The 21,842-nt window shown below is 39.4% G+C and overlaps 1 protein-coding gene across 1 annotated transcript; it reads right to left on the bottom strand.

Annotated features, from left to right (window-relative positions):
• Positions 1 to 10,699: 10,699 nt before the first annotated feature.
• On the bottom strand, positions 10,700 to 17,453 carry LOC149919069 (uncharacterized). Its single transcript, XM_090136698.1, has 10 exons — positions 17,159 to 17,453; positions 16,784 to 16,954; positions 15,586 to 15,709; positions 15,163 to 15,249; positions 14,976 to 15,073; positions 14,516 to 14,658; positions 13,903 to 13,970; positions 13,130 to 13,483; positions 11,721 to 11,878; positions 10,700 to 11,547 (listed from the first exon to the last, which is right to left on the bottom strand). The coding sequence occupies exons 1-6, from the start codon at positions 17,207 to 17,209 to the stop codon at positions 14,527 to 14,529; spliced, it is 663 nt and encodes a 220-aa protein (XP_089992824.1). The 5' UTR covers positions 17,210 to 17,453; the 3' UTR covers positions 10,700 to 11,547; positions 11,721 to 11,878; positions 13,130 to 13,483; positions 13,903 to 13,970; positions 14,516 to 14,526.
• Between the last annotated feature and the right edge of the window lie 4,389 nt (positions 17,454 to 21,842).

Genomic DNA, 21,842 nt, shown 5'->3' with positions numbered 1-21,842 from the left:
AGGGACACCTCCCTCTAGACCAGGTTGCTCAAAGCCCCATCCAGCCTGGTCTTGAATGCTTCCAAAGAGCGGGCATTCGCAACCTCCATGGGCAGCCTGTTCCAGTGTCTCACCACCCCCACAGTAAAGAATTTCTTCCTAATATCTAGTCTAAACCCTTTTCCAATTTAATAGTTTCCCCTTGTCCTACATGCTCTTCTAAAAAGTCCCTCCCCAGCTTTCCTATAAACCCCTTTCAGGTATGGAAGGCTGCTATAAGGTCTCCCTGAAGCCTCCTCTTCTCCAAGCTGGAGAGCCCCTGCTCACTCAGCCTATCGTCATAGGGGAGGTGCTCCAGCCTTCTGACCACCCTCATACTCTTGTACTGCAGACATAACCCGTTTCTTGCAAAACAGAAAAGACACGTAGAAGCTGGACAGAGAACTTTGACAAGACTACTCTGTGTATAACAAGGTGCTTCACTGGCAAAGAAACCATCTGTCAGATCACTAAAGAAGAACATTAAAAGACACATAATTCAGATAGGAAGACCAAAAATCTGCATAACTACACTATGCTATTGGAGATATCAAGACCAGTCTCACAGTAACACAAGTGGGCAGGCTTGAAGTGTGAAGAGAAAACACTCATATGAGACTGGCAAGTGGATCATGTCCCAGAGAAGATCCCGCAGAAAAAGCTATAAACTAATGAAAAAGCTTGCAATCAAGGAGGTACCAACAGTTGTTGCCAATCTACCAGAACTCCACTGATCTAATAGCAGCTACAGAAAGAAGAGAGGAAATGATTTTTTCATTAATCCAGTTGTCCACTACGTGGCTTTTGTGTGTGTGTGTGAAATGCAATGAAAGATACAGCTTGCAAAGAAAGTTAATTTCCTATTATGCGCCTATCTGGCTATCGTGATATAGTATGAGTGAGGAAGCCTTTAATGATTTCTGTTTCAATAGGCCTGGATGAAAAGATCTTGTTAGGGATATGAAAGGAAAATGTAATGGTGATAATGACAGGATAGATTTTATTTTACTTTTTTCTAGTTATTTAGTATTAAAAACTGAGGGAATATAAATTGATCACAAGAGAATCTTGTGCAATTCAAATATGAGGGAATGACAAGTTTAAAACTGACATCAGAATTCCTTTACAGAAGTCATTTCTGCACCCTGTTCTCAGTCTGAGTTGTATGTAAGTGAAAAAGAGAAAATGAAATGTAAGAGTTGATGATATATATACATTTAATCTTCAGGAAATTATGTCTTGTGTACTGTCTTTTACATCTGGATGTTTGTAGAAGCATACAAAAAACATCACTGCAGAAGGCATACTGAAAATCACCTGATACACTGCATTTACTATTTAAAGTCAACAAGGTATAGCTGAACAAGTACTTGTGTAAGAAAACTTTACCTTTTGTATTTTTTTACTGGTCAAGAACAAATTATTACTGATGAAAAGAGGGAACTCATTTCAACATGTTATGCAGTGCAGTAAACAAGAAACTATTTCATGAACATTGTAAAGTGAACAGTAGTCATGAAGTAAACAACAGTCATAAAATGTTAAAATAATCTACATGCTAGATAGATCATAAATATAGATTATAAAAATTATAATCACTGAATCAGCCCTGGTAATAGAGCTTTGAGTGCTGTATGACCAGGGAGAAACTATTCCTAAGTAAAAAAATTCTGATTCTTACCAATATTTCTTTGTTGGTCTACGTTATCTACTGTAGACCAGAGAATTTGAGCACTGCAAACCTATTTACTTGAAAAGCTAATGTACCCATATTGTTGTGCATCAGTGTGAACGGTCAATCAGTATAATAAAATAGAGAATTCTGGAAAGATTAGTCATACAGTTTTACACATCCTCAGATGTGAAGAACTATACTTGAGATTGTGCATAAGGGAGAAGTAATTTTCAAAAAAAGTCTGCATTTCTCACCTGAAATACAGAAGACATGAAAATATGCCTAGATTTCTAATCTTGAGATGTAGCATGGCAAAAACAGAGGCCTCTGGCTCTTGGCTCTCTGGTAATTGTAATTGGAAATAAAGAATGGTAATACCACATAGAATATAAATAACTGCGTATGATTTAATGTCTGCGTAAGGCACCTCGGTAGAATGGAAACCAAACTTTTCCCATGTATGATAAAAGGTACAGTTGTTTAATAGGTTTGTTTTCTACTGCATTCTGGTCTGATTACACACTCAGTACTATCACTCCTTTTCTGAGAACAACTGAACCCTATTCATTTTGGAGAAATGCCTTGGATGCAGAAGGACAGCAGAGAAGGATTAACATGGAAAGCAGGGAGACTGTAGGACTGAAGATGGAGAGGTCATTGGAGGTATAAGGGAAGCATGAGTACCAGAAAATGCCTCTGTAGCCAGTCCTCAGAAGTGGTGAAAAGAATGAGACTTTCCTATGGGGGTCAGCAAAGACTTTCTTTAGGACACACTGGGAAGTTAGATTCAGGCAACCACTGAAATGTGTTTGACTGAAAGATAAGGCTGGAGAACAGGAATTCCTCTGCAGAGGCATCTAACTGTGGTTAGAAATAGAGTATACCAGAAGACTCCAGAAAAATCTGAGCTAATTGAACCTTGAATGTCTGTCACACAGACTGGGGACATACACCACAAAAAAGGCCTGATGCAGAAACCGTCTTCTTTAGTGTGACTCCTTTGAAGTCTGCTAATCTCTTTACGGAATAACAAACCAAAAAAATCCATATCAAGCATTGTTTTTCTTAATTCTGTGGCATGTGAAGATTCATTTTATCTGTTCTTTTCACCAGAGGAATTTGACAGTAGAGGAAGTCTATTGGATAACAGAAAATAATGGCTTTTCATATTTATGCAGCACATAGGTAGCACACCCATCTGCTCTAATAACAATTGTATCACATCTACATCTTTCTATTATCAATGCCCTTGCATGAGGCTGACTTTAGTAGCACTTTACTTATGTGCCACGATATTTCCTACACTGCCTGTGACAAAGCAGTACTGGGTCCATACAGATCCATTTATCCTGCTCCAGGTAATGTTGTTTAATCTTTGCACACAGGCATGGGAGTTTTGCTGTAAGAATCATCAGTTTGCAGATAGGAGTTGCCCTGACTGGTGGGAAAAATGCAGAGGTTGGCATGCAGGAACCCACACTGCACAGCTCACTGAGTGAGTCATAAGCACAGATGGGTCAAGCATGAGGGGGCTGGATGTGGACATATAGATGGATTTGCACATAAAAATACAACTTTTGGAGGACAAAAACACAAGTAGTCAGCAAGAGAAGTTAATAATATGTTCTGTATAAATCTGTTTGAATACATGTATACATGTAATGAGAGAAAAATATTCTCCAGTGTCTGGCTAAGATTTTGATTCTACTGAGTCAAGAACTCTCAGAAATATGTGTTCCATCTACAGCAGAACAATCACTACGAAGTCAGCAGAAAAAAAGCAAAACTACACTGACACTTGAAGAATTTTGTACCTTTCAGTTTATTTATGTACTATCTAAATACTAAGAAATATATCAGTAAAAGCCTTCATTTGTTCCATCTCATATTTTCTTCTCAACTTTTGCAGAAAAGTGATTACATTGCTATTGTTTTCTTTAAGATTGTAATTTTTCAACTACTGTATATAGTTAAAATAATTGCCTGACATTGAATATGGAACATAATTAGGACTTTAAAATTAGGATTCAATATCTGAACAAAAGTAGTTATTCTGGAAGTTCTGAGATAGCTACTTACTGTTAAACAATTTTGATTAACTGCTGTTTTAATCAATAATAATTCTTAGTGTTTATTTAGTTGTCAGTGAATTAGATTCATCCTTGACATATCCTCTGTGAAGTCATAATATTGACAGAAATTTGAACTTAAATATTCCACTGATCTCACCCTATTTAAAACAAGGTTTTTATTCTGTAATATGCCAAAAATTTGCCAGCAGGTTGGGAGGAGGGGGGGGGGGAGGGAGGAGGCAGAGCTTTCAGCTCCTATCAAGGTTGTCTTTGTAATTCATGACCACACACAGCTCTGGGAATTAGAGTGCTACTTATCCTTTGGAGACTGCTGCCCATCTCCAATGCCAAGGCAAGCTAGGATCCCCTCTGGTATCTCTTTTCACTGCTTCATCCTCACTTTGCAGTGGGAAGTCTTGAAAATAAACAAATGTTTCAGGCATGAGGGCAGACAACCTCTTTTCCTCAAACTTCCTTCTGCTGACTGATATCTGTAGTCTCTGCTTTCAGAAAACACCATGTTCCATTTGAAGCTTATGATAACAAAAAAATTATCAGGCATTGATCTTGGCTTGCATATATAAGTTATTGTGCTGTAGCGTGATGATTCTGTACTTTCAGTAGAATTTTGCTCATCTCTATTATTTTCTTTCTATGGGAATCATGGGATGATAATGTTCCAGATGATGACCTAACACCTTAAATATTTTCAGGATGAGAGGAAATACCTTGCTATATTTTCAGGAAAATAACACAGATCAACTGGCACTTCCCATACTACCTTCTTATTATTTAAAGCCAAGATGTCATTTATAGATATAGATATATAGATATATAGATATATAGATATAGATATATAGATATAGATATATAGATATAGATATATAGATATAGATATAGATGATATAGATATAGATATAGATAGATATATAGATGCAAACGTATATTTCGTAAATGGGGGTAACTGGTGCAGTTCAACAGTTTTTGCATGTTTTGATATCCAGTGAAACACCTAAAAGCATATTTTAAGCCACTAGAAGTGAGTTTCTGAATAAAACGGCCATTGAAATTCTATCACTGCTTTGGAGTATATATATATTTAAATATTCTAAACATTCAGCAAGATCAAGGAAGATGATTACGAATGAAGATCAGTGCAATTTTCTTTGCATAACAGAACAAGTGAAAAATGTTGTGAGACAGCAATGCATTCCTCCTTCAACTCTTATTTTAGAAAGAGAAATCCAGGGAGTCTGGAAGAATTTAAAATGTTAGCCAAATACAAAAGACTAAGAGAAAATGTTCAGTAATTCTGACCGTAATTCTGAGTAACACCGACACTACCATAAGTCAGTGTTCATGTTTTGAGTTTTGTTTAAGGTATTCAGAGTATAGTTTCCTTTAAGCAGTACAGAAAAGTATTATTACCTTTCATTGTCAGCATGATTTCTTCTACAGAATTTACACTCCTAAGCTTGAAGTAAGATTTAATGGATGATGCACATTAAACACATATTCCTAGAATTGTACAAACATTTCTAGGTAGAAAAAAAATGCAGTGGAATATTATTACTCTGGGTGCTCCTATCACAGAGACAAATTCCTAGTGAATTTCCAAAGTATTGATCACATTTCTCTTGGAAATACATGACCTAAGCAAACATCTAACTTTTCTCCAGTCATTTCTTAATGATCTAATGGCAAGTCAATATCAGTTATTTTCTAATTTCTTAGATTTCTGCTGGCTAGGTTCCATATCTTACAAATACAGTAATGGACCGATACAACAAATACCACTAACCTTTAATACCAGAAATTACTCTTTAGGGCAAGGAATGAAATGGGGGAAAATATTTTCATTATTTTTCCATTTTGGCAACAGATAACATTCTGGGTAACTGAATTAAGTTTAATTCCTCTAAAGCGACTGAACTGAATAATGGCTACACTCCTTGGCAGCAGGAAAAACTTGGATAGACTAGTAAGGAAAATGATTGACCCCTCTACTGAAAACATGAGATAAAGGCCAAATTATCTTTGCCTGGAAAGTCAACAGGTGCTTGAGATTTTATCTCAGTACATAACCATGCCTTTTTGGCTTTCTGAAATCAAGCAGACTCTAAGCATCACCTTAAATTTAAGATGTATTGGCAAAATTGCAAAGAGAGCTTGACTTTACCAACCAGATTTCCCCTAATGAAATAATTTCCCCTAATGAAATAATTTGATCACTCCAAGATTCTTGAGTGTCAAAAAACAACAGAAAAACCAAACCCAAAATAATTTCTTGACTTCAGTATCACAAACATCTTGAGTTCTTCATATGAGTGCGATAGATTTTGTATATGATTTTTATCATAATTATTGTCTATTTAGCATGTCAACACACATGAAACACTGAGGAAAATAAACATTATTTGTGTTAAGCTGTGCCAATAGATCAACTGACCAGATTTCATTGCTTTTGTCAAGATTTTTTATTTGTTCCCTTTCTAGCTTCATGGCCTACTTTGGATCTCCATTCCAATATCTCAAGCTGATTTTCTGAACCATCAAAATATTCTTGAGCCTACACCTCACATCACACAGCTCTTGCTTTGCTGCCCCATTTTTTTTCTCAGTTGAAAAATTTTCTTTAATTTCAACAATTTGGCTTTTCTCTTATCTTTTCTTATTAGCCTTAATACATTGGAAGCAGCAGTTCTCTTGGGAAAATTCTTCTGCTCTGTTCAGGAAAGCAAAAAACCTCCACAGTTCTTCAGCCACTGTTCTCCTCAAGCACTTTCATGTGAAAGATAGGCTTATATTTTGACGACTTTGAAGACTCCCTTGTCTCTGAGAAATGTGATACCAGTCACAGAGGCTGAGTTTGACTTTGTGTACTTTTTGACGTTAAGGACATCACAAAAGCTGTATTTTACAAGCTGTTTGCATGAAGCTATGTTACCTCTAGTTGCTATACCATCAAAACGTTACAGTGGATGTCAGGTTGCATTGTAATCCTGCAGACTTACCAGCTCCTCTCTAGTAAAAAAAGAAAAAGAAAAAAAAGAAAAAAAATACATTCCCCTTTTCTGTCTGAAAAAAACGTACCCATTTCAAGCTGAGATTGCAGAAGAAGTGTCATTGCCTTTGATGCTTTGGGGGTGTCCAAGTTTCTGACTTTCTGAGACTTCCATCCTTTTTTTTAGCTTTCTTTTGGTAAAAGACCATTCTCCAGAAGCTCTGAAAGTAATACAATATTATACTCTACTTCCAGGGGCTTTATTATGTTTTAATTTATAAGTTTCTGTTATCTTAGAGATACGTGTCATTCACTGTTTGTTTTGTTTGTGTTTTTTTTATCCTTGTATTTGGAAGATCATTGGGTCAGGTCATTGTCTTGCTTTTAAAGGTCATTTTTTCACTCCAATTTATAGGAGGGAGAGGACGTTTTTTGATATCTGTATACATGGCATGAGATTAAGAAACAATAGTTCAAATGTTGGTCCAACCACTTTATTATAAATCCTAATCAGGGAGATGGGGAAGGGAAGGACGGCGACTATTATGAATTAGGGTGATGGAGAAGGGAAGGAGGGCGATAGAAAAGATAGGAAATAAGCAAGAATTGCATAAAGCGGGGATAGTCACCACCAGGATCCAACAGCAGTCCCGTTGCACGCCATCCCGATGTTACGAGGCAAAAGCGCAGGGGGAGAGCAGCAGCAGCATGGCCGGCCTTGGGCAGCAAGCAGGTAGCAGGAAGAAGCCGCAGGGTAAGTATGGGAGGAAGCAGCAGGACTCAGGTAGCAGGTCCAGGAGCGTCCATCAGCATGCAGGAATTCCGTAGTGAGGAATCTGATGGCAGACACCTTTGTTCTTTTTCTTCAGCATACAGACATCACGTTGTGAAGAATCTGTTGTCAGAAAACCTGTCAGGGGAGAGCAGCAGCAGCAGCATGGCTGGTCTTAGGCAGAAAGAAGGTGCAGCGACAGAGTAGGCCCAGGAGGGAGAGGGGCAGGACATTGGGTTTCTCATGTCTGAAAACCCCCTTCTTCATGAGGAATTTGTTGCCAGAAACCTTAACCTCATGACTGTGGGTCCCATTTTTATCCTTCTTCTTCTGCCAGTGTGGCATTCCTGGGTGCTTGGGTAAGAGTCATGTGCAGCACCTCCTGAAATAGCCATCTTCCTCGAGAGAAGCCCACACAAAAGACTGCTTCCTGGCCATTAATCTGCAGTTTATCTCTCTCTCATTGCCACTGGCCTTGTCCAACTGTGTCCCTCAGACAAAGGATTTCACAACCCTTGCCCAGGACTTGCGTGGACTTGTTCATCTGTGTCCCCAGCAAGCTTTGAGACAATGATGTACAAGAATAATCTCAGTCATCTAGTTCAACTTCCCTGCAATGAACAGGGCCACCTACAGCTAGATCAGGGCGTTCAGAGCCTGGTCCAGCCTGGCCTTGAATATCTCTAGGGATGGAGCAATCACCATCTCTCTGGACAACCTGTTCCAGAGCCTCACCACCTTCATTGTAAAATACCTTTTCCTTCCATCCAACCTAAACCTATCCTCTTTAAGCTTGGAACCATTTTCCCTTGTCCGGTCACCACAGACCCTGCTAAAGAGTTTTTTCATATCATCTACAATATTTGGGCTGTCTTTTGAAGTTTCTAGGGGTTGAAATTTCATTAACATTTGTATGTTCTGGAGTTCATGTATTTTCATATAAATTTCTGTTGAGCTCTGTATTTTAAAAAGAGATATAGCTTTTACCTTTTCAACAGATGAGGCATAGCATCACCGATTGTCATTAAAGTAATATGGCAGGCTTCTTTCTCTATTCTTTTACATTAAAGTTGCAATGGAGATTGAATCTATTACAAATGTTTGTAGTTTTTTTCCTTACTCTTCATGAAGAGTCGTTTCCTTTTATCCTGCAAATATGATTGATTATTTTTGTTTTTCTCTGGGTCATTAATAATGCAATTATGAAATATGCTATTATAGAGGAATGTGGGAAATGATAAATACAAGAATAGCATTTACTTGGAAAATCTCCAGACTTAACCTTAGGCTATGTAATGTACATCAGTTAGGTTGCAAGTGAAAGCACAGAATGCATACTTGAGTGCATGTTACACCATCTTTTTCCTTCCTAATTTACTCTACAGATCTGGTGTTGGCAGAAAGAGAACATGTGGTCTTTGATGCTTAATTTTGCCTATCTGTTTTTTCCATCTCTAATATTCAATCTCCTTTTTATCTTTTTTTTTTTCTTTTTTTTTTTTTTTTTCTGAGTGTTTGTGTTTAGACCCATGTTGCAGAACCGATGAGAATTTTAAGTACCTTTGCTTGACCAATTTTTATTGGATTTTTCAGACACCATTTGCATATGGAATGGAAACCTAACGTGATTTTATAGAGCAAAGATATTGAACTTTCAAAATAAAGATTTACTAAAGCATAGTCAAGATTTAATGCGGTAATAAAATTCACAAAATAATATAGGATAGAACCCATGATCAAGACCAATTTTTCAAATATTAAATGCCACACTGCACTTATTTCTAAATTGAAATATCCAAGAGCCACATTTCATATTCTAATGTGACAGTGTTTCTTTCTTTCTGAGCATAAAGATCTTTACTGCAAATTAAAAAAAAATAAAAATTAGAGATAATAAGCAACAAACAGTCAAAAAAGAAGAAAAGTTTGTATTTTCTACCTGATCAGTCACAACCTGTTCACTTTAACTATCAGAAATGGAGTTTACATATCAGCTGAATGCTACTTTCATGCAGAAGAGGAGGCAATATAATTTTGAAAGAACGGCAGTGTCCACTTTTCAAAATAAAGGTTTACCAAGAATGTTGACAGACATCTTGCCTCAGGACAATCAAATGCTGCTGCATAACACATTGATAATATCTTCAAAGGAATCATTTAAACCCCATTAGGACAGGGAATCAGGATACTGCTAAATGGTGTTGCATTCTAAGCAAATTGCCATTCTAATTATGTTATCTATTAAAATTGTCAGTGTTAATTCAAGTCCAAACCAATTACTGTAAAAGTTGCAGTCTAATCATATCAAGTTATTTATAGTATGCAGACTGCAGGTTCTTTTGCCCATCCACGCTAAGACTAAATTCATCTAACAGTGAGCCACTTAGAAATAATTCATCATAAACTATACTTTCCTACATCTACATTTTACTTCATTGTTTAGAGAACACATTGGGTTTCCATTTGTGCTTGACATCTTGTGGAGATTATACAGCAGAAAAATGCTTCAAGACCATTTGTTCGTAATGAAAGCAATTTGTTACTAGCTGAAGCAAAGTGTCTTCTGTCCCTCTGACAGAATGTTTTGTCTATCATCTATGCTTGTTGAGCTCAGACAGAAGGATAAAAACACTACGAGATACACTTAGAACAACAGCATTACTAGCAGACACAATCATTGTTCTGAAACAATAGGCGTGAGCATGTTCTTCATCATCACAGTTTTATCTACTGTAGAAACTCATTGACACAGTGGAGGTTCAGCATTTCTTAATTGCCTTTTTAATTCAGTCCACTTTTTCCCCAGGGCTGATGCACTGATTCCTTTCATTCCTCCCTCCTCCGCATCTCAACAGTGCTGCATTTATGAGATACATTTTAAAACAGCTGCTTCTTTTGTTACATTCATATATTCCTATAAAACTATATTTCTTTTCTTTATGAATTTAATAAGAATTTAACTTTGAGGCAAGCATTAGGAGAACTAAAGGGAAATACAGATATCCTTGGTGTAGAGTCCTTTTAAAAGCAGGAAGGACAAAAAGTTAAAAAAAAAAAAAAAAAGTAATAAGCTAAGAAAGAGGTAGGTGGGTCATGAAAAATACAGATAACAAAAAGGTTTTCAGCTAATCCAGTTACCACCAGCAGTCTTAGAAGAGCAATTTCACAGGCCTTTGTCTGGAGAAAGGCAGCACTTCACAGTGCAGCCAATGAAATAACAGGATTTGTGGACACATGAATATAGAAATGTTTAGAGAACAGATGATTTGCCTACTGTAGCCCTCATTCACTTTGCAAACTTTTGAGTGCTCTGAAACAGTTACATAAAATGATAAGTAATCAGAAATATAGTAGGTACCTGTAGGACATGTGAAGCAGTATGTATGAGGGAGGTCAGGCTGAAAAAATTTAAAAAGACATGACTCTCTTGGAAATAATAAACAATGAAATCAGTGAGTTAAAGTAAACAGATAAACCAAACAAAACTTTATGTATTATTCAAAAATTAAAGCATAAAGAAGTATGCTACATAGGACACTCCAAAACTAATGCCTCCTTTCTATGTTCATAGAAACAACAACAGACAGAAATAGCACAGGGGTGAAATGCACCACCCATCAGCTCACTGTGCTCACATCCACTGTTTCATACATATATTTAAAAATAAATGTGCACAAGACAGTTTTTCAGTACCTGCTGACAGATGCCCAGCCAGATCCCAAGTAATACTAAGTAAAAGGTTATAAAATTACTTATTAAATCACCTTATTTTTAATCATGAAATGCTTGTAACTAAACATAGAGAAAAATTTTTGTTTTCCTTTATGCATCGTATCTTAATACATCTTATTACTGATTCTTCTTTTTCAGCTGATGTCTCCTCAAATATCTACACTTATCTGGCGTTCCCATGACCTTTTTCAGCAACCCCTTTAGAAAGCAGAAAACATTAAGGTGCTACTGAGCTGAAGAGACCTTCGGAACGTGACAGTTCGGCTCCTTTCAACTGTGGAAGAATACAGCAGAAAAAGTAGAGACTTATAAGCAGAGGTACAAATGGTTTCCATAAAAGAAATTCATCAAATGTTTCCTCTTCAATTCAGAAAAGAAAGTATTGAGGAGGAATACAACAGAACCTGATAACATTCTTTGTAGCATGGAGAAAGAAGTGATAATTACATTGTGAAACTTGCTGCTTGGCAGTGCTGAGAACAAACAGGATAACAAACAGGGAGCTGGTCGGGATGCGGCAGTCACTGCATGCACTTGGTCCACAAGGAGTGTCACGATGAAGGTTGGCGTGGTTCACTGCTGCTGTTCCAGATGTTCCTCTTTCCCTTCCAAGCGAAGGAGAAGAAAACAGCCCTGAGTCCTGACATTGCTAAGTCTGCCTGAGGATGTTCTGCTTCCTGTTCTAAAAGGCCTTCCTGCTGAGGACATCCTCTTGCTCAGAGCAGTGCACTCCCATCTTAAATACCTCGTGGATGATCACACTCATGTTTGGGCATGTGCAAATTTTGAAGACATATGGCCATGTCCAAAAACTCTGAAGGTGTTTGAAAGACAATAGCTGAAGCTGACTTGAGTGGGAGGACTTTGTCCTGGCTTCTATTGATTGACAGCCATGAGGATTTGGTCATCCCTGAGAGGTGTCCCAACCCAGGTTTGGCCGGGTACTTGGTACAGAGCAGCTCCCTTGGATGGTGAAATCTTCTGGTACTTATTACCAGCGGCACAAACCCCAGCACTTGCTGACTCACAAATTCCATAGTACCCCCTTGGCCATGATCCAGTACAGATACACTAAACTGTCAGGAGATGAGTGACTCCACGATTATTCTTGGGCAATGGGATGAGAAGCAGGAGTCAGATCTAATAAGGCATTGTCCTAACGCTCCAAGCCGCTACCCCTTGCTACCCACAGGCAAGCAGGAGCTAGGCAATAGAAGGAGTGTACTGGTTGTACTGGGTCTCCACCTTTTGTTCAAGAAGACGAATTGCACCAAGAGGCCTGAGAAGGGGGAGAAAGTGGGAGGTGGGGGTCACAGCACTGCAGTTGACACAGGCATTGTCCAAAGAATCAGAACACCAGACCTTCCACGTGAACCCATTCAGAGTTTTGCCAAGGTGGGAGGAAGGAAGAAGTTTCAGTTTCAGCCTTGCAGATGGACGTCTTTTCTGTGCCCAAAGAATTGCTCTGTGCCTTTGATGCTGAAGGCAGCCACACAGAGTTGGGGAATGGGTGCACAGCCCCCTGACCTCAGACCAGCAGGGAAATCAGGAGAACAGAATGCAGTCACTGATGAATTTTACCAGTTCGATTCTGCTTTAAGACTCATGGCAAAGTTTCAGAATAAGTGTCCCCTCAGAATAAGAAAGAAAAGGAATAGGGTAGGTTTTAATTGTTTTTTGTTGTTGTTTGTTTTAAAATATACAATTAGACTATCGAGTTACACTGTCAGTGACCTCAGACAGTTCCAGAAGGATCTCATAGAATCATAGAATCACAGGGTTGGAAACGACCTATAAGATCATCTAGTCCAACCATCTTCACATTACCACTGCTACCACAAGCTACTAAGCCATACCTCGCAGCTCTTCATCCAGATGCCTCTTGAACACTGCCAGGGACAGTGACTCCACCACCTCCCTTGCCAGGCCATTCCAGTGCCTGACCACTCTCTGAGAGAAAAAGTTTTTCCTCATGTCTAACCTAAACCTCCTCTAATACAACTTGCGGCCATATCCTTCTCAACTCCACATTATTTCTCCCTCCAGTTCTTCTCCTGTGATTTCCATCATTAACTTCTTGATGTCATCATCTTCAGCTATGCAGCTCAGCTGCTGGGTCTTATCTGCTTCTTATGAGAAATGGGGTGTTGAGTTTGAGACCTCTGACTGTGCCATAGAGTCTTCCTGGCTTCTCGGAAGCAGTACCAGACCTGGGAGAGCAAGGAAGAGAACAATCAGTACATTTCTAACTGGAGATACACTTTCAGCAAACCAGCTCTGAGATCTGTAGTTAACCCCTCCTGCACCTCACACTCACATAGAGATGGCGATTCAGTTAACCTGAGGCTGCTTTTAGAGTGCAAGATACCAGCAAGTACATTTTTCATAGTACAAATTTATCTGTACAGATAGAGCAGTTTGAGTCTAGAAAACGGGGGCCAGGTTTTGTAGCAGAAACACATTGCCGCCCTCGTTACTTTGACTGTGAATATTTAAATTACTTCAGATGACCTCTTCCTTTGTTGATTATGCCATGACACATCCCAAACATCCAATTTTTCCCCAGACATGAAAGAACTTATGTTTAATGGAAAAATTGCACTGATGAAGAACAAGTTATGGTCATCACCTGCTTGGAAGTTTAATGACTTCAATGCTGACCAAGGTGTATTCAGGTGGGACTGAAGCAAGAATCGCCTAAGAGGAAACAAGACAGTGTGTATGAAGCACAGGTAAAAGATTCCTGTAAAAGTAACTGCTTTTCCCAGGGAAGTTGTGGATGCCCCATCCCTGGAGGCATTCAAGGCCAGGATGTATGGGTTTCCAGGCAGTCTGATCTTGTGGCTGGCAACCCTGGCCACAGCAGGACAGATGGGTAGAATACTAGATGATCTCTGAGGACTCCTCCTCCCTTCCCTCAGCACTGCTGAGCCTAAACCCAAATAAAGAACTACAGTGCTCCTGAAGAAAGCATTCTCTTGAAGGTTACAAGTGACCTTGGGTGTTTTTCAGAATTGATGGACAAAATACTTCACACCACAGAGCAATCTCAGAATCATAGAATCACAGAGTATTACATAATCATTGCTCTATACCTAATCAAAGTAAAAAGTTTCCCCAAGTACCCTGTGAGACATTTGCTGCCTTCAAAGGAAACAGAAGACCTGTAGAAGATTTCTACCTTTTCTTCAAGAGCAACGTAAACCTTCCATATCCTCTACTGCCTTTGCCACTGTTCTTACCATAGGTAGTTTTAAAGCTGGGGGTTCATCCGTTTTCTCAGCAGCAGCAGATGGATGCATCTCTGCTGCTTTTTGTTTCCATCTTTGCTTTGTGGGGAAGGTGGTTTTCCAATCAATAGGCCTCTTGGACACCTTGTACCCATCTAAAACAAAAGGAAGAGAGAGATCATACAGTCTTGCTATGCCTCAAGAGAGGTTCACGTTCTCTTATCATTCCCAAAACCCTTCCACAAAGTTAAATACATTTCACCAGCAGAATTAAATTGCCGTGCCAAGGATTCTCAGCAATGTTTTCCACAGGCAACTCTGTCTACCAGCAATGCATAAAAAGGAACAAAGAAACCCAATAGCTACATTGAGTAATAATCCAGGGCAAGGAAAACTTTGACACTGAACAATCCTAAGTGACAGCATTACTTTTCCAAGACACTGTAATAAGCTCATTGTACTCATCCTTAACTCTTTTCTTGCGAGACAATTCCTCTGCTGTTCCCTTCTTCTCCTCAGATGGCTTGCATTTTCGTCCAGACAGGCCATGGGAGGAAGTTGGGATGTCAACTGCAGAGAACAGCCCCAGGAAAGAACAATCAGAAAATCTAAGCAGAAAGATAATGCATCTAACTCAGATGCCTGTTTAGTATCTGTACCTCTCCCTGATGCCTTCTCAACCTTTGTCTGGTTCCCCAGACTTTCTGTAAGGCCGCTCTTCAGAGGAAGGCCACTTGCGTCAGCTTCTGGAAGAAAGAAAACAAAAAATAATTGAAGAGCATCTATTTGGAGGAAGGTTTCAGTACAGTCAACTACAAACTTCGAATTTTCAAGCATTGTTTCTTACATTTGCCTTTCCGCTGCTCAAATGTGCCATTTCTACAGTCAACACATACCTGCAATTCATTTACCACTCTCCAGAAAACCCCCAGACTATTCTGATAGCCAAAACACAGTCTAATATTTCACTTACTGTGACTCTTCTCTGCACTCCCCAGTGAATGGTTACTTGACATCCTGCACCCACTCAGAAGTAATATTCAAAATTAAGTTTTTCATGCTTCATGCCATCAGAAACTCACTTTTGCTTGGTGGTATGGTCAGTCTGTTCCCACCATGTTCCTTCAAGTGAAGAAAAGCGCAGTGGGCTTTCTGACAGCCTCCTGGCTGATTCTCCCAATAGCAGGGAATCTCACTGCACTGCTTCTGAAGAGAGAAAGAAAGAAAGGGTCATGGAAACAGGCACACAAGGTTTGCAAAGAGATGCACAGCTGCAGTTCATGCCAGAGATAAGACTGTCACAGTGCTGAAACATCATTTATCACTAGAGAAAACATCTGGGAGCATATTCACATCTGCATAAGCTGTAACAACCTGGTATATTTCGCTTTCTTATCCTTCAGGTATAGGAGACAGGCACTCTCAGTTCAGGGAGTTAAACCAGTGCACCTGCAAAATGCTACCATTATTTGGGAGAAACAGTGCCTTCAAATGCCATGGTTAAGTCCATCAGAAATTATTGGGCAGAACCTTAGCTCTTCACAATCATTTCTTGCCCCACCCTTCACTACTCCAAGCAGCCAGAACAAATTGCTCTGAAGAAATCCAGGGCAGAGAAAGCCTGATAGACCACAACCAAGCCCTGCTGGCAGGAGGGCATTGCCCGCTCTTTCCTACAAACCTGTTCCAGCAGGTTTAGGAGTCTGAGCAATGCAGTCTTTTTGCATCTGGGGAGAAAACGCCTTTGGCCCCTAATATAAACATCTCTCACTAAGATATACCTAAAGCATTGAATTCTCTTCCCCATACCTCCTCCCTGTCCCTTCTAGAAACAGAAACCAGTAAGATTTTCACAGCAAATGTATCTAGCCAGCAGAAGTGCATTCAGCCCACCTACAGTAATGAAAAATGGTTTTGTGGACTAAGTTGGAGAGCACATCTTTAGGCAAACATTCACATTAACTATCATGTGTCTGAACTTGCAGTTGCTCCTGAAACAGCCACCCTCCAACCACAGTCAGCAGACTTGTTCACTCCCCAGAGCTGCTTCATAGTGGTGGAAGGTACAACTGTCTCCCTGCAAGCAAAAGGAAACCACACAGAAAAATAAGAGTTCAGACTGAAACATGTCCATGCTATTATCCCAGGTTGTTAGCAGTGAGCACAGAATCCCACTGGTTATGAAGGCAACACATCACCAGTAGGTCTCCCCCTGTTCCACCCCTTTCTCTTAAAAGTAGGAAAAGGAAGAAAATCCAGGCAAAAGAAACCCAACCATACCTTAAAACAGATAGAGTAGAAATAGAAGTAGCAGTCGTCTCCTTGCTGAGACATGGGGAACTTCTTAGAGCAAGCTTGGGTTGTCTCCAAAGGAATTCCCTGCTCTTGGAAACAAGACAGCTGCACTCGTGGACTGCTTGGATCCACAAAATGTCCTCTTGAACAGGAACCCTACAGAAAGTATCAACAAGAGAAGAAGAATGAGCAGTAAGCATTTTCCCAGCTTTCTTTTTATGCAGTTTAGACTCTCGAGGAGGGCAGTGTCTTGGAAGCAGCTGGTTGAAAGAACTGTGCCAACTCCAGATCCAACTTGTGCCTAACTGCCACGACACCTCCTAGCAAGTACTGTCCTCCATCTCATCAACAGTTATATACCTTGAAGCACACATTTTGTGTTCCTGACATGAAAAAGACTCCCTTCATCATCTCCTCTTGCTGCAGCTGCAATGGATGCACTGGTTAAGATTCACATGTTTGACAAACCTACAGTTCTGGTTTACCCCGACACAGCTGCAGTCCTCCCTTCCAGCTAACACACCAGCCCAAAGGCTGAGCAACACTGTCAGTAATAGTGTGCAGCGCCCATCAGCCACCACCACTATCACTACCAGCTGGGACAAGGGCTGACACAGCATGTCCACACTCCTGCGCAGCACTCACTGGTGGCAGCCAGGGCCCTAAGCACAGTGCCTGTGATGTCACCAGGTAGTCCATGTCCCCAGCTGAGCACTCTCTGTGCTCACTGGGCCCTCTACTATGACTTCATTAGGGTTTTGTGTAACACAGGGGCAGCCTGGTCTAGCATTATATATGGAAGTTGGCAGCCCTGCCACAGGCAAGGGGATTGGAGCTTGATGATCCTTGATGTCCCTCCCAACCCAAGCCAATCTGATTCCGCAATTCCATAATAAATTTTTGAGGGATATTCCAGAAATATATAGAATATTCAAATATAATCTATATCAGTATAAATACTGGTGGCTATTACAGAATGGTAAAGATTTATCAGTGATAAAATACTTGCTGGAAACTTTCAAGATGTGCCAGCAATGAAATTGCTCTTTCCTTACTTTCATTTTTATGTAGTTTTCTTGGAAACACCATTAGCCATTATCAGGCCAGGAAATTAGAAAAGCCTTCAACCTGAGACAGCGTGGTCTGTCTTGCAAACAACATTTATCTCACAGAACCCCCATTTCTGTCTTCATGTCCATGCGGGGTTAAACACACTCCTGTCCAGACTATTTAGCTCAGTCATTAAGCACAATGGCCTTTCTCACTGGATCCTTTTGAGGCGCAGCTTCTGTGATTTTTTTTCTTTTTTCCTTCTTGGATTTATCCATGCCAGAGTTAATTTATACTAACTGAACTAACTCCAGCATTTTAAAAATATGCAGACTGTTTTCTGTAAATACGTGAATCATGCAAATATGGTTCTGTTTGTGTTCCCCTGAGGTCTGGCCTGCTTTTAACAGAAAAGCAGGAAAAGGAATAAGTGAAAGCTGTTACTATTTTTCTTTCTTAACCCACAATAGAAAGAATGGAAAATTTTATTTTATTTTTTAATCCTTTGCAAACAAATGAAACTGTTATTTTTTTAGATATGAAGGTTTGGATGCTTACAAGAAAGTAACCATACTGCTGAAGTCTTACAACAATACTTCTTACCTCAAAAGGAAGAAAAACTTGTTGTGACCACATAATACTGTTTGTGAGGTGCTATAGAAAAAAAACAGAGATAAGGAAGACTATTAGCTTTGGGATATATATATATTTTTTCCTAATTTCTGGCATTCTATTTGCTTAGTCTATTCAGAAAGGTGAATGCATAACACAGATTTCCTTTATTTCAAAAATGGAATCCAGTGTATTCTAATGCACATCTCTGTTGACACTTCTGTCACAATAAGGTCGATTTTGGGGAAGAAAAAAAAAGGCACTACTCAGACTAAGCAGTGCTCAAAGTTTATAGATATCCCAGAATACTGGCAGTACGCCTGGTCTTTCAAGGTCAAGTTTTCCAGCACAAAAACCTGAACTACTGATAATGCTCCCTAACGAAGCTGCTCTCTAAGAGCAGAGAGCGAGATTCGTTCTAAGAGCCAAAAAGCAAAAACCAAAAAGCAAAAGGCAGCTATGCCCGCATTCTCCACCAAAAATCTGTCACGGAATTAACTAGATCAGTTAATGCCCGTGACAGGGGGCAGTAGGCCCCTGCCTTCCCCACCCCCCGCCTGGGCCCACAAAATGGGAAGGTAGGGGGAAAAGGAAAAAAACAGCGGCAACAAACTATGGAGGTAAACTTATTTTACTAACTATGATATCGGAATGCAAAATAATACAATATAATACAATCTAATTGGAATTGAGACTAATAAGTCAAACAAGATATGAGAGAGAGTTCCCGAGACCGAGTCAAACCTGAAAAAGCTTGGAACGGCTAGGAAAGCACCCTCCAGCACCCACTGCCAGGCAGTAAGAGACCGTCCCCCCGGAAGGGTCAGATCCCGTGACTTCCGTAATGTATAGGGATAGGTACGTAGAGTTAGAGCATTAACACTTTAATTCCAGTACATGATGTTTTGATGTGGAATATTGAAAATCAAATAAAAAAAAAAACCAAAACCATGACACTTATTCAAACCACCTTTGTTACCAGCTGTACTTTTACTAGAAATAGACTGTAATCACTACCAGGTCCCACAGGATTTCAAAAGCTGAAGTATTATAAAAGTGAATGTAACTTTAAGATAATGCAGCCACATTCTTCTAATCATATTTCAAACTTCTTTAGGTTGTTACACTAATTGGGGAACAAGATCATGAAAATCTGAGATGACACTGAAACACTCATACATCAGAATGTAGAAATTACGTTATTTAAAGAGCTGGCATAAAAAGACAAAAAAGAAAAAAAATCAAATCCATTCTTGAAGGGTAGTTTTAAAGAGAAATAAATAGTGCACAAAGTTGGAAAGGGAGAGGGGCATGGGTAAGCTTGTACAGAAACAGATTTCTGCAATAGTTATAATTTTAATCAATTCATTGATTCCCTTCCCCACCTCTCATCTCCCAAAATAAACAATACTTCAGCTAGAGCAGTGAAAGGCCATCTGTCAAGAAATACTGTGCAAATAAGTTATTGTATATACTATAAATAAACAAAAAGCAAGTGTACTGAACAAAACAGATGCTTTTAAATGAAGACAACACCTGCCCAGTTTTTACCTATGTCTTGAAAGAATTAGAGTCACTTTGAAGCTTAAAAAAAATAAACCACTGCAAGCCAATTTCCAAAGTCTGCCTAAGAAGATGGAATAAAACACTACTGTATATATATATATATATATATATTTTATCGTATTACTGAAGAGAACTTTTATATATTGAGGGGAGCATGGACAGTTGTCCTTTACCTGGTTCTCAGCATAAGAGTGAGAAATGCTTACCAGCTTTTTCAATTTCCTAGTTATCCATATGTGGCAAGGCATGTGTTAAAGTACATGAGACAAGTACACTAAATTAGACAATGGATACAGTATTATGTGGCATCAGGAGGGCACTCTCATGGGTCTCCAAAGACAACACAGTGGCTCAGATGCAAGACAGAGCAATGAACTATTTCCTCTTCTGACACCCTCCCATATGCAAATGATCATCAGATTAGGAGATCTGATGGCATCTGCAAGTAATACAGGTGCCACAGAGCAGAGGACCTGCTTAATACAACTGAAAATGAGTGAATGCCCAGCCTGAAAGAGACAGTGGTGAGACTGATTGCACGAGGCTTGAGCAGAGTGCTCAGGGAAGGCTGCCTTTTTAGCCAGGGACAAAGCCAGGCTCTCAGAAAGATGGGATAAGGTCAAAGCATCATCAGCCTTCTACTACAGAAAGAAAAAACCTCCTGGAAAGCAGCAAACCAAAGCATGAAAATACAACCTGAGCATGTCTGGAAACACTGATAGTGTTAATGTAATAATTAAAAGACGCAGAACCAGGGCAAATATCTCTCAGCAGTTGAAGCTGTTATCACTTGGACAGATTTGCAGCAGTTGAGCCTAATGGACACAGGTGTTAATTGGGAAGTTAAAGCACTAACACTCCAAAGAAAGGATTTTTTTTTTTTTTAATTTTTTTTTTTTTTTTTTTTTTTTTTACAGGAGTAGTACATTTTTTTGCCAATGTAACAAAGGCCAATGTAACAAAGTTAACACTTTGTTGCCGCCCATCCCCTCAGGGCAGTGCCACCTTACAGGTGTTCTCAGCCTGAGCACCTGGCAGAGCTGGGCGTGAGGGACTCATCTCTTCAGCTTTGGTGTTTGTTTGAGAGTCACATGAGCATGAGGTGTTCCTTCCAAAGCAGTACACATCCACAGACACAATTAAAAATATATTAGACCTGCTTAAAAATATGTTTTTTGTTCATGAATTCCTCACAGGGAGTCCTCACTTCTCTGCCTATACAGGGAAAACCTTTTCTGAGCTCATCATACAGAGAAAAGGGTGAAATAAGCTGGTGCCTGATGTATGAAGGAGATTATGTAAACTCAGGTTGTTCTCATTTTATAGAGTTACTGGTACAATTTATTTACACATTGTGTTTGGAAATGCTTATTTAATTGCTATATGTTGAAGTTTATGTTTGTTAAATTCATTTTATTTAGTACCTGGCTGTGTTCTTTCTTATTATGATAATGGTATATAATAGGGCTAAGAAGGAGACAAAATGACAGATACAAAATTTCTGCTGCTCCCACCAATGGGTGATTCCAAAACAGGATGTACCAGTAGTAGGTATGACTCTTGTCAGCTGCGAGGGAAAGATGTAAATTCAAGGAAAACATGGTATTGAACACAGGCAAACTGACCACCATGGAGAAAGGTATCTAGTATTTGAGGGAACTATTTGTGGTAGAGGTGATGTACAGTGTTAACTTGGATGATAATACCAGTTCCAAGATCCAGATGACGTGATATCTATGTGACAGAGAGTTGTATGAAATGCACCCTTATCTTATGCCAGCACCCTGGCTGGTGTGAACAACAAAGATAACAAAAG

Source organism: Phasianus colchicus, chromosome 2 (assembly GCF_987193195.1).
Source record: "Phasianus colchicus chromosome 2, bPhaCol1.hap1.1, whole genome shotgun sequence".
In the NCBI taxonomy this organism is placed as follows: Eukaryota; Metazoa; Chordata; class Aves; order Galliformes; family Phasianidae; genus Phasianus; species Phasianus colchicus.
Note: the sequence above shows the minus strand (reverse complement) of the source record. Positions and strands in the feature narration are given on the sequence as shown.